This window comes from Ambystoma mexicanum, chromosome 2p (genome assembly GCF_040938575.1).
Source record: "Ambystoma mexicanum isolate Mex_15411 chromosome 2p, UKY_AmexF1_1, whole genome shotgun sequence".
NCBI lineage: Eukaryota > Metazoa > Chordata > Amphibia > Caudata > Ambystomatidae > Ambystoma > Ambystoma mexicanum.
Genome location: NC_090923.1, coordinates 1388479498 through 1388495300, shown reverse-complemented (window position 1 = coordinate 1388495300; position 15803 = coordinate 1388479498). Strand labels below are relative to the sequence as shown.

Here is a 15803-nt window from a genome sequence, read left to right as displayed (position 1 = left end):
ACAATGGCGGTTATGGTGTCCCGGTCCAAACGGTAGAGGGTGTGGATCTGCTCATCAGTGAGGTTGAACGGATGTGCTCGGAGGCGTGGGATTGCGGGCTGCCTGCGTGGTGGTAGTGGCTGTGCTGGTGGGCCTTGCTGGCCCTGCTTTGCCCTCCTCCTCCTCCTGCGTCTCCTCTGTGCGGCCGGTTGTTGTAGTAGTTGGTGTTCGTCTTCTTCTTGAAGTTGGAGTACTTGCAGTGCTATCAGGTCCCCCAGGGCCAACATCGCAAGTCCTGCCGGTAGCATTTTGGAGTGGGTGTGGTTGTGGGAGGGGGTTGGGTGTGCAATTTATGTGTTTCCAAGCTGTATAGCCTCCACCTGTGGTGATTCATTCCACCTGTGCAAGCTGCAATCCCCTTTGGGCGAGCACGTCCCGCACACAACGCTGCAAATCGACGCATGGCATCTTGCTATTACAATCATGTATTTCATCCCGATGGCAGTGAGATATTGCTTCATATGTTAAGTCTGCTATGCTCCCATTGTTTCACATACTATCTTTGCAGTCGGGAACAAACTTGTGAAGGGTCAGTGGAATGTAGTACTCGATTAACGGTGGACCCTCATGCAGCGCTGTACCGCGGTTCACCGACGGGCGGGGCGTCCCATTTGTGAGTGTAGCCAGTTGCCATTTTCACACACTGCCGCACTAAATGGATGGATTTGTGATTTCAAGCGGTCACAGATGCCTTTTCGACGTGATGTTGCAAATGAGGAATTCGAAGGACAGCGCTTTCGGTTTCCAGCTAGCGGCGAGGAGACGCCCACAGGTCTGACTGCAGATAGAAAGTTCTATTGTTTAATGTCCTTGGGACAGGGGCCATGCCGAGAATGCAATGATTGATATGAATAGTATGGGATGCGCAATAGCGTAGTGGAGAATAAGGCAGGACGTTCCCAAATACATGTTACTTCACAACACTAGAATTCCGGCCTGGAGCACAGTGGATTTTGCAGACTGCATTAAGCACAGATTCAATGGAAATTTCTAATGTTATGTGAGTAAATAATCAGGCGTTTTTATACCGGGATGAGGGAATGATGTATGGATGCATGGACAGATGATTTAATAGAGAGTCTGCCATGTACATGGCTTCTTGGAATCTATCAACTTCCTCTGCGCTATGTGATGCAGGGCTGCCATAGTGGGACCATCGTCTATCTGCCCTTGTTGAACCCTCCCTGTCTCGACGCGCCTTCAAACACTTGTGTCTATGCACGTTACTAATCCCATCTAATGGATTCTGTTTTAACAGACGCATGCACACAAACACTCGTTTGTAATAGTGTTTTCACCTCGATTTATATAGTTATGATTCGCAAGTGATTATTGGGTGCGAATAATCCTTTTGAGTGGGCTAGCATGCATATGGCTGTGGAATTAGTGTGATCTTTGAAGTGAGTAATTCAAATGGAGTTCAGATGCCCATACTATTCTTTTTCGTTTCATTTGGGTGACAGGTATCTCCTCCCCTTTTGCCGCTGCCATCTGTATGCCACTCCTGCAGATGGCTTTTACTCCCGACACCTGCTGCTTCGTGTTAATCAGTGGAGCACCATTACGATCTTATGGGACGATCGCCAATGGCCCACATGCCCTTACGCAGTACTAGTGGCTAGGAGCAACATTTCGAGCTTTCAGCTGGACTAGTGCCTACCTAATGGGACGGCCCTGCGGTTCTAGGCGCTTCCATGTTGCCTTTTTGAACGTGGATGTAGCCCCTGTGTACCATGGAGGAACAGGGCGTCACACAAGAAGAAGCTGGTCATTTATTGAGGATGCAGCCCACAATTATGAGATATGATTTGGAGTTCATGACCTAATAGCTGTATGGCCCGGGTGATTTTGTTGTGCATTAAATTTTGATTAAGATATTGACCGTGTAGCGTTATTCTTTGCAAGTAATGTAGCATATTCCTATTTGTGGAGCGATGTATTGTGAGGAGATCTGCTTTGGGTTCGGCCTTCTGAGCATAGTTGCGTGGTACTGTTCTGGGCGCGTTTGCCTACGAAGGCCAGTAAGGTCAGGGATAGGGGCTGCCATTATGACTGTTTAAATGATGTCATGCTCATGGGAGGGGGATTGGCTTTTGTGTAACAGATGCCGGTCAGCCAGGTGGATTGGTGGAATGATGTGATTTTCAGAATATGGCTGGTCACAGGTGCCTGTGTTTGCGTGCGTTTCTTGGAGGGAGACTGAGGTCATGTCCATTGGAATAGCTTCTGTATTCGTGCCATCTGTGCCCTGCTGCTCCCATTGGCCCCTCTTGAGATGTGCCTGGCTGCTCAGTCACTCTGCCAACTTGTGTGGTACATGCTTATGCTGCTGGTTGGTTTGTTTACTGGCAGGAGTACAGGGCTGGTGCAGTCTCACTCAGGATACTGCTTTGTATGTTGCCTTGCACTGGTGTCAAGCGATGGGGGGCCTGTTTTTGTTTGTCTCAGTTTTCAGTTCATGTTGCTGTACTTGGAGCTTCACATGCCTGTGCTGCATCAGTACGGCAATGGTGCCATGGCTAATATGGATGGCCACTCACAAGGCACTTGGAGCCCCTACATTCATTTGTTCGTTGGCATGCATGGGTGACTTGTACATTTCACTGGTTGCATTGTTTGACTTCATTGCACCTACGAGGAGTTGTGCAATGTGGCCAGGGAGTGGTGTACAGGCACTCAGTAGGGCCTTTTACGGTTGGTTTGCGATGCCGTACTTCTCACCATGGCGGAATGGTTTTTTCCGCCATGCTTGATGGCGTTAGGTACATGTCCGCTAGGGTCAGAATTCCCGTACCGTTGCGCCATGGTGGTAATTACGGTTTCGCAGTGCGCGCGTGCGCGTACTTGGTGCAGTTAGCGTTGGCGTTCACTACGGTGTCGCTAATAGCATCGTACTTTACGGTGACGGGTCATAATCGCAACGGGCGGTATTCGATGGCGGTATTGCATTTCCGCCATCGTTTTTCGATTTCCGCCAGGGTCGTAATGAGGGCCAATGTGCCTGCTGGCTGTGCCATGAGGGGTGTTGATTAGGGGGGGATCACAAGCATAGACAACGTCCCTGATGGCTTGCCCATGAGGGGTGTTGGAACATAGCACAAGGTTACATGCATTAGGAGCACAAGTGGATGCCACAGGCATGATTCCATCATCACTCCAGCAAACAGCTGTGAGCATCACCAGGCACGCAATGGAGTGCAGAGACACTTGTCTGGGCAATATAAGTCGAATTTGGTTGAGGAATCAGACCTACCAACCTCTACATACCCAACCTGCATGACATCAAATCACACACACAGAATGGAACCAGAGCACACGCAGCATCCTGGGTGGCTAAATCTGTGACCTCAGTAAATGCAACAGAATGTTCAACACAGGCAATGCTTGCATATGTGCCAGGCCTACACAGCTGTGTGTACATGCAATCAACAGGCACAGTGTGCACACCAGCGCATGCATCCGGAACATCAGAAAACATGAATCACAGGTGCCACAATGCACCAGCCTGCAGTCACAATGCATGAAATACATGATCACAGCAAAGGAAATTATTAGTCATGATGCCCTACCAGAGATGAATCCATCGGCCGCACAGCAAAATCTCTGTCACTGCACTCAGTCCACAGGTACACCGCAGATCAGTATGGCAGTCACGTCACCTTAAGGGACACCTCCAAGTACAATGGGTCAAGCATGGAAATGAATAAAATCCTAAGACATGTAGTACCATCAAGAAATGATTGAGAGGAGCAACTGGTCCCTTCCAAAGTATCTTACTACCACCATCCCACCCTCCACCCAGCCGTATCACAGAAACATAACACTTCAACCCTGGCCCATATCTGCAATGTGAATCCGAGCAATTCATATAGGTGAAGGCGTTGATGGACATGTACATGCTGACATGTATAAGTACATTGCATACAGTGGACACCACTGTGTTATATGATTCACATTAGGCAGATGCGTGATTATGCAATGTACATCCCATTCCCATCTGTGACATGTCAATGAAACCTGAGGACATCATGGATGTTAGGACTTGATTTGTGAAAGTGCAGGTACACATTGAATGGCCTTTGGGACGTCAACAGCACCCCTCACCCCCCAACATTGGAAAATCCCTGAGTATACTTCCCTGGGTCTTTGAAAATGGAAGAAGTTGTGTGCAGTTATGAGTCCTTAGTTGCATGTAATCATGAACACTGTACAGCCAGTGTAAACGTGAAATTCACATATGATTCACAAGTACCCTTCCCATTGCTCCCATGCAGGTGATGCCGGGTATCCCCTGAAGCCGTGGCTCCTGATCCCCATCAGGCAACCAGTCAATAGGCACAAAGAGGACTACAACCGTGCACATGCAATCACTTGTGTCACCATTGAACAGACATTTGGGCTGTTGAAGGCCCGGTTTCGCTGCCTCAGGGTCGAGGGAGGGCGGGGGGGAATTTATGGGCCGGAGAAGGTGGGGAAAATTGTGTTAGTATGTGCCATACTACACAACATGTGCATCCAGTGCAAGAAGCAATGTCCAGTTGTGCTTTTCTTTCTCATAACTGCTGTATTGATCAGTGAATAACTATGTGCATTTGCCATTGCAGAACTACCAGTGCTATCCCCTTGAATTGACCCCAACACCCTCTCCCCCACTACACCCACACCCAATACCCTAACACCCCCTCCCCAGTACCCCACACCCAATACCCCAACACCCCCCCACTACTCCCACACCCAGTACCCCAACAACCTCTCCCCCAATACCCCACACCCAATACCCCAACACCCCCTCCCCCACTACCCCACTACCCCCACACCCAATACCCCAACACTCCCTCCCCCAATACCAACACAACAACTTTACAACTACTGCAACCCAACATGCAGTTCTGAGCGTCCCCATTCACGTCCCTTTTTTGGAGGGGGGGCGGAGCCTCTGTGTGGCACACAAGTTTCTGCGAGCAACGCACAGGGTTTGTTTGCATTGAACTGGCCGGTGTGCTGCGCAACGATGGTCCGGGCTGGGGGGTTGTGGTCACATTACGCTGCTCGGCAATGGTGGTTGCTAATTGTGTGATGGACTGTGCCAGGGCAGTCATTGCTGCATTGCCATCACAGATGCGCCTGTCCACACGGTACACAGCCCTGCTGGCCATCCGTGCATTCTCCTGCAGGCCTTCCTGCATGGCCTGCTGTGTTTCTTCAGAGGCCGACACAAACTGGGTCACCAGGGCCTGCATAGCCTGCTGCCGGCCTTCCATGCGTGTCAGTCTCCCCTCTATGTCCCTAAACTGCTGTGGACCATGTGCTGGCAGGGGTGCTGGGCTGTGAGAGCTTGCAGAGCTGTAGACGGCTTTGTCGCTGTAGGTGTCAGGGGCTATGTCCTTCACTGCGCAATGCACACCTGAGCAATGTGCAAGAGACCTAGGTGGACTTCCCTGCCTGGGTGGTGTTGATTCACCCTCCCCTTGCTGGCTGCGGTTTGCTGAGTCTGCCGCCTCCTCCTCACTGTGAAGTGCGGATTGTGCTGCCTCACCCTGCTCACTCTGAACCGCTGAATGTGCCTCCTCATGCTCACTGGCCACGGGGGATTCCGGCTCCTCCCCTTGAAGTGATTCCTCTGCCCCTGATGTGAATGTTTGCCGGAGGGCCTTTGCAGCTTGGGTAGATGTTGGTTTGGGGGCTTTGCTGCTAGGTGTGGATGTAGGCCGGAGGGCTTTGCTGCCAGAAGTCGAAGTTTGCTGAGGGGCCTTGCTAGAGGTAGGTGGCTGCTGTTCTGGCTGTTGGACGGCCTGTGTGTCCACCGGGCGAGGGGGGCTTTGGCGTGGAAGGCGTGGCTTGTTTCGGACTCACCGAAGAGGTGGATGGCTCCTGGCTGGAGGCATTGTCTTTGCCACAGCGCAGACGTGCAGCGGCTCTCAGGGGATGTCCGTTCCTGTGCCTGTGAGGCAGGGCATTAGTCATGGGTGTGCATACATCCGACATACATCGATGCTAGTACATTCAGAGTCATGCACATTCTCATGGACATGTTGGAGGGCCTGGCATGGTGCACACAGGACATGTTGTGCATGGTGTATGTTGGGTGGCCTACAGGTGTGTAGTGGTTTGCGTGTTGTGGCCATGCAATGGGGGCTGTATGCCATGTGGTGTTTGATTGAGGAACTGATGTGCACCCATTCTGTACGTTGATGCATTGATGTTTACACTGCGTGTATGTACATGGAGGGTGTGTCAGGCGTGCAACTGGTGGAGGTGATGTGTGCATCTTGCCATGAGGTGGCACAGTGGTGAGGGCAGCAGCTATACAGTGATGTGTATGTGTGTGCGCAGGCAGGTGGTGCTTGTGCTGGCAATTATGGGGTCATGTGTAGTGTGTCAGTGGGGTTTGTTGGATGTTCGTGGCAGGTACATTGCAGTTGTGTTGGAGGTGGCTTTAGGTGGGTGCTAATGCCGCAGGAATTCAGTGCCACGTACTTGGCATTTGGACTTCTCCATTGGGGTTGGGGAGGAAGGTGTGTGGTGTGACTTTGGAATTACATTAAGGGAGACTCACAATCAACCTCAGTTGTTCCAGCTCCCATCAATGCATGTCCAACATCCTCGATGCCCTACATGTTCACGACGGTGCTGCAGGTCTCCTCCCATGTGGCAAGCTTGATGGGGGATCAGGGCGGACCGCCTCCTGTGGCCATCCCCTGGCTGCGCTCAGCAGACAGTAGGTTGCGGATTCGCAGGCGGAGGTCGTCCGACCGCTTGCAGCAATCGCAGACGCTGTGGGCTGTTGTCCCTACCGCTGAGACCTTGCGGGCCACCTCCTCCCACACGACTTTCTTCCGTAGTTGGGCTGCCTGCCACAGGTCAGGATAGAATACAGCGTCTGCATGTTGGACAAGTGTGTCTGCCAACATGTTCAGCTCAACGTCACTGAATCTGGGTTTACGGCGGTGCCTTGCCTGGTAGTTATGTTGCTCAGGTTTTTTCCTGCCCACTCTGTTCTCCTGTTCAACTGCTATGGACTGAGTATTGCAATGGATTGCGTTTTTAAAGATGGCCGCCGGTGCATTTCTTGTTCCGGCGCGATGACGTTGCTTCGGATGTCAGTATTACCGGCATCAGTATACCGGTAACACCGCCATCATCAGTGCTGGTATCGAGGGTTTGGGGGCCGACTCAGAATCTACCGTAGATTCCGGCAGCAATGCTACATGGACACAGTAGCACCGGCATGCCGGTATTGTTGATTTTTTCCTGGCAAACTCTTAATGAGGCCCACTGTATGACACAGGAAACTACTAGATAACAATTGGTCTCTAATACTGTGCTGAATGCCACATGTCATGTTCATTTTCATTATAGATCTCCAAGTTTATTGGGTAATGAAACTACTATTAAATGGCATAAGTAACAATTGGCCAATGGTCAGTTCATTTCGCCCTGCTGGATGCTACATGTGATATTTTCCCTCTTGCAGGCGACTCTGCCCACATCATTACCTCAAACCGGAACGGGGAACCATTGAGGAAAGGTAAATGATCCCTGCCCCTGGTTTGGGGACCGGTGAACTAGGCCCACATAGCATTTAAATCACTTGAAAGTCAGGTGCTACGTATAGGCAAGAAAACTGGCACTGAGGTAAGGATAGAACAAACAAGTATGGAATATTTCGTTTTTTTTGTGGTGAAAGACATGAAGAGTCACAGGTCTAGTAATCTGGGTTGAGCGGTGACACCAATTGGTGATTGTACCAATAACTATGAGCCACACTTAAAACATTAGTAATGTATCTTGATTTGTAATAACCTTTGGAGATCTATCGAGACAGACCATCATGCATGACAATTATGTTTTGCGTATTGGTCTTTGTCCCCCCCAAGCCCCCTTTGTTTTTCTTTTCTGTCATCCTCCCATTCCCGTGGTACACCACATGTGACATCTCTGCAAATGGTATGGTTGAACACATTTTGTGTTCTGGGACCTCATCGTGCCCTGCAATGTTGTTTTTGACTTTGAACTTGTTCTGTCTGCCACCCCCATCTTGGGTGGCAAATGTCTATCATGTTATGGACCGGGATTTTGATGCATCAATCCACACATTTCAATGTATCTTTTCTCATGTAATTACCTGCTTGTTCCTGGTTATCATTTATTACATTTTGAACATGCATCAGCCCTGAGGAAGATCCCCATTGGGTCGAAACACATGTAGGGTGATACTTTGCAATAAATCCTAACACACACCAACAGACGTGACATTGTGTCTATTTATACTCCTGGCGCAGGTTGAGAGTGATTAACATTTTGTGTATTGTCATAGCCACATAACAACACTCATCAAGTTAGCTTTGCCCAAAAATGTCAGTAACACATGTCATGTCACTTTGAGGAAATGTAAACAATGCTACCGTGCTCCCTGGGCACCCCAGCGTCTCGCACGCACACATAATCACATTCACTCACCAGTCACTCACCCACACACCTCCTCTCACATTCACTCACACACGCACCCGGAACATTCCCACTACATTCTCCACATTGAAACCCACCCAGAACGTTCACACACACACACTCACATTCATACACATTTACCTACCAGTCATTAAACCATACACCTTCTCTGACATTAAGCACATACACACATTACACATACACACAAAAACACTTTCTTACCTGTCTTCCGCATTGGGTCCGCTGCAATGCTGTGTCTCCAGGCCTCTGGCTCCCGCCCTCCACGCAGATAGGAACAGGAAGCTCTCTGGTCCAATCTGCGTGGAGCGCGTGGGCCAAAAGTCTGGGGACAGGCCCGCTCCACCTCCAGCTCACCCACATAGGTCAGTCTGACGTGCACAGGGTTGCCGGGGTTGGAGTTGACCCTTTTTGTGCTGCAAGACTGCCGCAATCGGCCTCAGCCCTCACTCTGATTTTGACTTTGGTCAGGGTGAGGGCTGTGGCGAGCCACCTTGGACATGGGGTGGCAGGGCCCCTTGCTATGCCACTGTTAAGGCAGCTATCTACAGTTCCTGGTGAGATGCTGATACAGGTTTGCTTGCTATGCTGGGACCTGTAGTCACTTCATCACATCGAGAAGGTGCCCAGTTTGATTCACTGCACAAGTCACTAATTAACACAGACCCCTTTGCTTCACTTTTTACCTAATTTTCTTCAGAACATTTGGGAGCAGAGAGACGGCTTATGTATGATGGTTTCCAAGGACAGAAGGAGCAAAGAAAGGGCATAATTGATATTGGGCATGCAGGTACATGGAGGACCATTGGGGAGATCACTCATATACCTACCTTCGACCCACTTTTTGAAACTGTCCTCCAGCCCCCCAAGATTAGGGGGCTGGCTCTGCCCCTGTCTGCATGGTACTCAATCAGGCACAGTTTCCTGAAAACCATAAGCCATAAAAAGCTAAATTTACCACAAAGTCATAGGCTGGGGAGCTTCCTTAAATGAGCTATCACCGCAGCACCGTTCTAACAGAATGAAGCCCCCCAAGAGGACAGCAGACCAAGCCATACACATGGTCTATGGTCCATGGTCCATACTCACCAACGGGCTGCTCTCCTTTCTTTCCCTTTTGTTTTTCCGGCAGTTTACATTTCCTGAAAAAGCCATCGAGATCGCGCTGCGGAAGCCGGAGGAGCGGTCCAACCACGACGTGCGCCTCATCACCCGAATGATGAGGGGAATCCTCAGCTTCCGGCACTACAGCAAGCCCATGCAGATGATGCTGGCCAAGGTCATCTACTATCGAAGGTGGGTTGCGCCTGGTTGTTGGGTGTGCGAGGGGCATTTTGGGCCCTTGGGAGGCTAACGCCAGCAGCGTGGCCCACAGATACCGCTATGTGCAGTAATTTCCCTTTCCTGCTTGACAACTAGATAATTCAAAATGTCTTTAACTGATGTTGTGATTCTAAACATTACTGAAGGTGACATCCACTGGCAAAAGAGAAATATTGCCACTGAGATTTTAAAGACATTTAGTAAGGCGGGTCAGTTTAGAGAGCCCAGGCTCAAGGGCAATATTTGTAGACTGCCGGGGCTCAGATCTGGCTATCCCTGGTCCACTTAAAGCCCTGGGTAAGCATCTGAGGTGTCTAAATGTTCACTCTCTTTGGTGGTGTGATCGCACATTTATGCCCCATAAGCTAATAGGGATATGCAAGAGCATTTCTTCAGCTTAATGGACAAAACTGTTTTATATTGTTTAACCGGGCGGCCTTTTGCAAGTTGCTCAGGTGCATCTGAAAGATAGGGAGGGGGGTGAGTTCGGTTAGTGTGGAGAGAGGGAGAAACAAAACATAGCTCTACTGTTGTGTTGATTCGTGCAGACCAGAAGTGCCCAGAGCTCTTTGTGTGAGTCTTTTTCTGGGTATTCTGTGTCGGGGTGGAGCAGAGTCCTTTGCATTTGGTGGGAGGTCTTGTTTGCTTGCATTACTGGAATGCACTGACTGGGATTGTGAGCTGTAAGCTAGCTGATTGCCGACTCTTCATTTGCAGTGTGCAAGTGGCTTAGTTGATATGTGCACAGTCTTCTTGAGCATAGAGGCGTAGAATGTTAGTGCAGGTTGGTCAGTAGAGGGTAGGCAGGAGTATCAATTTGGATAGGAGTGCCCTTGGTTATGATATGAAAGGTTATTTATAACGTACTTAATACCCAGAGGTTTCTAAGCGCGGACCTGGGGATCGAACCTGTGTTGCTCCGTGTAGTCTTGCTTTCAAGGCGATCCCCCGGGCTGATGGCTCGCTCACTAGTGATGCCCTCCCGGGTTGATGGCGCACTAGTGATGCCCTTCCGGTAAAATTAAACGCACTTAATACCCAGAGGTTTCTAAGCGAGGACCTGGGGATCGAACCTGTGTTGCTCCGTGTAGTCTTGCTTTCAAGGCGATCCCCCGGGCTGATGGCTCGCTCACTAGTGATGCCCTCCCGGGTTGGTGGCGCACTAGTGATGCCCTTCCGGTAAAATTAAACGCACTTAATACCCAGAGGTTTCTAAGCACGGACCTGGGGATCGAACCTGTGTTGCTCCGTGTAGTCTTGCTTTCAAGGCGATCCCCCGGGCTGATGGCTCGCTCACTAGTGATGCCCTCCCGGGTTGATGGCGCACTAGTGATGCCCTTCCGGTAAAATTAAACGCACTTAATACCCAGAGGTTTCTAAGCACGGACCTGGGGATCGAACCTGTGTTGCTCCGTGTAGTCTTGCTTTCAAGGCGATCCCCCGGGCTGATGGCTCGCTCACTAGTGATGCCCTCCCGGGTTGATGGCGCACTAGTGATGCCCTTCCGGTAAAATTAAACGCACTTAATACCCAGAGGTTTCTAAGCGCGGACCTGGGGATCGAACCTGTGTTGCTCCATGTTGTCTTGTTTCCAAGGCGAGCACGTTGCCCCTGAGCTATCCTCCCGGGTTGATGGCTCACTAGTGATGCCTTTCGTATAAAATTACGTGCAGGTCAGGAGATGTCCTGGGTCCCTCGGGTGTGGGCTGGTATCTCTGGCAGCGGACAGTATGCAGCTTATAGGGGGTGGGAGGTGCTAACCTGTTTACCTCCTTCTTTTGACTTGAGGTAAACAATTGTTGAAATCATATCTGCATTTCTAGACTCCTAATCATGCGTTATCCCCGAAATATTGAACGAGGTAATGATCTCATAACTTTCAATAAGGCTGTCAGCGAAAACAGGACGCATTTGAAATACGCAGGGCCTGAGTCACAGACGCGTTTTATAATGGCGTCATCGCATTGCTTGGCGAACCAGGCCCCAAGTGCTTTCACGTTATCATCTGACTGACTCATGGTGTGGCATTACTTTGCATATTTTCTGTTAGTATTATCTTGTATAAAACGGGAAATTCACATTTGCTTATCTTGTCTTAGGTTTGGCAGAAGGCGGGTCGTGGTGCGCAAGGGTCACCGGGGCGACAGTTTCTACTTTGTCTTCTCTGGGGTCATTGCCATCACACAAGATGACGATGGCAGCAGTGCCTTGCTGGACCCCGAGCCCATATTGCTGCGGAAGGGGGCCAGTTTTGGGGTAAGTCCATCAAACACCGAGTGCGCTATTTCCATTCGTTTTGGCAGATCCCGGATTCACCCAGTTTGTAAACACTCCATGTTTGTGGCCCGTTCTGAAACGTCCTTTTTCATAGCTAAGTGTTGGGTTTTACCTATTCTGGCTCTGAGGCTATTTCCTGTATGTGTGTGTGTCTGAGTCTGGAATGTTTGGTATGGAATGTGGGCTCACTAGAATGTGATGATGTAGGCGCTATGTTCCAGTAAAGTCAGTTGGGAACTTATGCTTGGCACAGGGGGACCAGTGGAAGCTTCTCTCCTATGAACTTGTCTTGTACTTACCTGTCTACTACAAACCTAGGAAAGCTACCTAAGTCATCTAAGGCTCCTGTGTGATTTGTCAAACCCTAAACTTACAATTTAACACTGGCAACTAGGATGGTGCTAATGTTGGTGTTGTGTGGATACTGACAATTAGGTTGGTGCCCAAGAGGATGTCTTGAGGATGTCTATAGTGGAATAAAGAGGAGTAGTACGCTTTAGGCGGTTAGTGGGGTTTAACCCTATTGTTTGTGTTAGCACAACTTGTTGTTGGTGAATGATGATGCAGGCTTATAGTAAGTGATGGAGTTGGTAAAGGTTGTGCACTGGATCGTGGGCTGGTTCCCTTGAGCAAGTTCCATTACAGGCCTGTTATGGTACTGGTGTTTGTTTTGGAAGTGGGCTAGCCATTTGGTAGATACACTAAGGATATGGAGGGGAATAGCGTTATGCTTGGAGCGGTTTACTGATGGGTATCTTGAAGAATGGGGATATGATGTTGCTTTGCTGTAAGTAACAAAAGTTATTAACCCAATTGAATGACGCTCGTTATATTGAATTCAGAAGGAGGAAAACCTTACACAGCCCCAATGGAACCCCGACGTAGGACCTTATATGTTGCACAAAGGTCCTGGCAGCACACGCTTAACTCACAGAGACAGATTTTAATCGGGCAGTTGTGCTGCATTTGTGAGTGGGGGTAGGGTGGTGGGGTGCAGCGCATGGACGCTAGGAACCTTCTTTTCTCTGTGGCTTTTGTAACGGCAGAGGGACAAATGATAACTAACAGGGCTGTACTGTCCCTTTAAGTTAGCACATGCAGCAGATTGACGTAACTCGGTCACTTGTGGGTGTGAATAAAAGGGGCCAGTCACGTGGGCTCCGGGGCACACACGTGGAGCCCGGACAACATACAGTGTCTTGTAAGGAAGGCTGGTGTCAGAAGTGGGATTCACTCCCCTGTGCCTTTCTCTTGACGTTCCTCAGTCGGGTTCACTACCTCCTTTCAATCATCTCTTCATTTGTAATATTCAAAACTCTCAATGGGCCTCATTACATTACCGGCGGTAGCCGTGCCGGTATAACAGGCACGGCTGCCAACGGTATCATTTTTTTCCGGTACCCAGGAATGGGCAATTACCGGGTCATTACGGCCTACCAGAACTGGTAGTTGCCTATTCCTGGCCGCTGGAAAAAAATGCTCCCCATTCCCATTCGAGTCCCATAGGGCTCAATGGGAATGGGGAGGCCGGATGCACCAGCACCATTCAGAATAGTGCCGGTGCATCCGGCATGCACTACTCGCGGGTGCTGGTCCGCACGGCAGGCCAGTCCTGGCGGGTGGGAAGGCACCCGCGAACAGAACTCATAGTTTTCCAGTACAGTAACAACAGTACTGGCAAGCTTACTGGTACCGATATTACCGTACCAGCAAACTTGTAATGAGGCCCAAAGTCTTTTTAAACTGTCTCACAATGTTCAAGTTAGGTCCCCCTAATTCGGGCTCAGACCTGCCAAAGCCCTTGCCAATTTTAAAAAGAGACTTTCAAAGGGTGATCACGTCTCGCCAGGTCACTCTGTTACCCTATGGAAAGTGCGGGTTTCACAAAAACACAGTTTGCACAGCGTTCCCCCCAGCTGTGCACAAACACCTGATTCAAAACTCCCTTAGTCAGGTTCACAATTTCACAATTGTTCAAACTTCTATAACGTATCGAGGACTTTCAATTGTACAAGGAGTTTGACTTGACCCTTTTATGACCACCTTGACACCTAATGCCGGCCTTCCCTATGGCCACTTGGTACTTGTTTCATCATTTTTGTACTTTCACATTCTCTTTATTCAGGAGAGGGGTACCAGCTAGCGACCTTCCGACGAGTGCCCACGTGGCGCCGGGCCACTCTATCTCTGGTACCAAGTTCTTTCACAACAAATACCTCTGTCTATTTATCTTCTTAATGTTGGCACTGCAACCTTGAGCCTAACACAGTACGGTGCTGAACTCGTTGGCGTTTCTTTTGCCACTGAATGATGACAACCATGCCTCCCCAACCTGGCTATCAGTGCGGGAGGGTTCCATGTACCATTGACATCCATCACACCATTCGCCAGCTACGATTCCTGGGCTTATGTTTCCCTTGTCGGAGGCTTCGCGGGGTCTGGGTTGACAATGGCAAGTCCCTCATTGACATACTTTCAGGTCTTGCCTCCTTTCTTCTCCTTTTGAACTACCATCCTGGAATAGCGGTTTCCTTGTGCGTTCGGCCTTGCTCTGAGTGTGGTTTTTTGCTCTGCCTTTTATCCCTATAGGTAAGGGGAAGGGAAGTCAGGTGTGTGTAATTTTCGGCAATTGCCTGACTCTGCCTGGCTCTTGTGTTGGGACATGTCACTTATACGGCTCGGGTGTTAGTCTGTCGTCATTCGTGGTAATTGGTCTATGAGAAAGTGTTTGTGTCAAGAAAGGGGAGGAGGGTTGATATTTTAGATATCTTACGGGGTAGGATGGGGAAAATGTGTCATAAGTAAGGGGGTACCACGTCTCACCTTCGGTGTCCCACTTCCTCTCCCCGAAGACCCCTCACCCAGGTGATCCTACCGCACTGATCAACCCCCAGGAACTGGTTCCAATAGCAATGGCTGTGTCCTGGACACCTGGATGACAGATCCCCGGGACTAGTGAGTGAGACACCTTCAGTTTTCTCATTTACCCTTACCCTATGCGAGGTGGATATGCCTGTTCTTTGTCCAGGTTCCATGTTGTTAAGTCCTGGGACAGAGCACGGATGAGAGATGTCCAAGAACTCTTGCATATTCCTTTGATTTGTTGTGGCCGGTGTCCGTAGAGGTGTAATGATCTTACTAGTTTCTCCACAGTAGTCTATGAATTGGTTCTTGAGGGCTGTTTCAGGTGTCCTAGTCTCAGAGTTTTCCCAGGCCCATATTGGAGAGTTTGGGGAGTAGTAGTCTGCTTGCCAACAACTCTGCGGTAGAAAATCTCCTAATGGAGGTGGAGTTTCCTGTAGGAGAGTAGAAAAGGTACAGAAATCCTGCCCCAGAATAACTTTTTCAGGGAGTCCAGGAATTATGGAGGACGATATTTCACAGGATTCGCCCCGGATATTATTGTGTACAGGTATTTTGGGGTACACCTCATTGTCCCTGTGTACCGTGTACACATGTAACGCTAACTAGATCCGAATTGTCCAGTTCCTTTGTTGTAACTAAATCGCCCCGTATAGCAGTTTGCTTACTACCTGAATCAATAAAGGCCCTCACTTGCAACCCATTTACCCAGGCCTTTTCGTATGTAAAGTCAGTAGAAGCTTGACATAAAGAAGATACTAAAGGTCTCTAGCTCCTCTTCAGGTTCTTCCCATTCTTCACCCTCTTTCGACAGTGCCTAGTTGCACGTCCCATTT

At 49.6% G+C, this 15803-nt stretch overlaps 1 protein-coding gene across 4 annotated transcripts in view; it reads left to right on the top strand.

Moving 5' to 3' along the window:
* LOC138567526 (cyclic nucleotide-binding domain-containing protein 2-like) overlaps nucleotides 1-15803 on the top strand; it is a 304324-nt gene that overhangs the window by 170458 nt on the left and 118063 nt on the right. For 3 of the 4 annotated variants that reach the window (XM_069645804.1, XM_069645801.1, XM_069645803.1), the window contains 2 exons: nucleotides 9638-9801; nucleotides 11928-12084. In XM_069645804.1, the coding sequence (XP_069501905.1) occupies nucleotides 9638-9801; nucleotides 11928-12084 (321 nt within the window). Of the gene's footprint in view, nucleotides 1-7511; nucleotides 7568-9637; nucleotides 9802-11927; nucleotides 12085-15803 lie in introns of those variants that run through there. The other variant, XM_069645805.1, reaches the window with a different exon arrangement.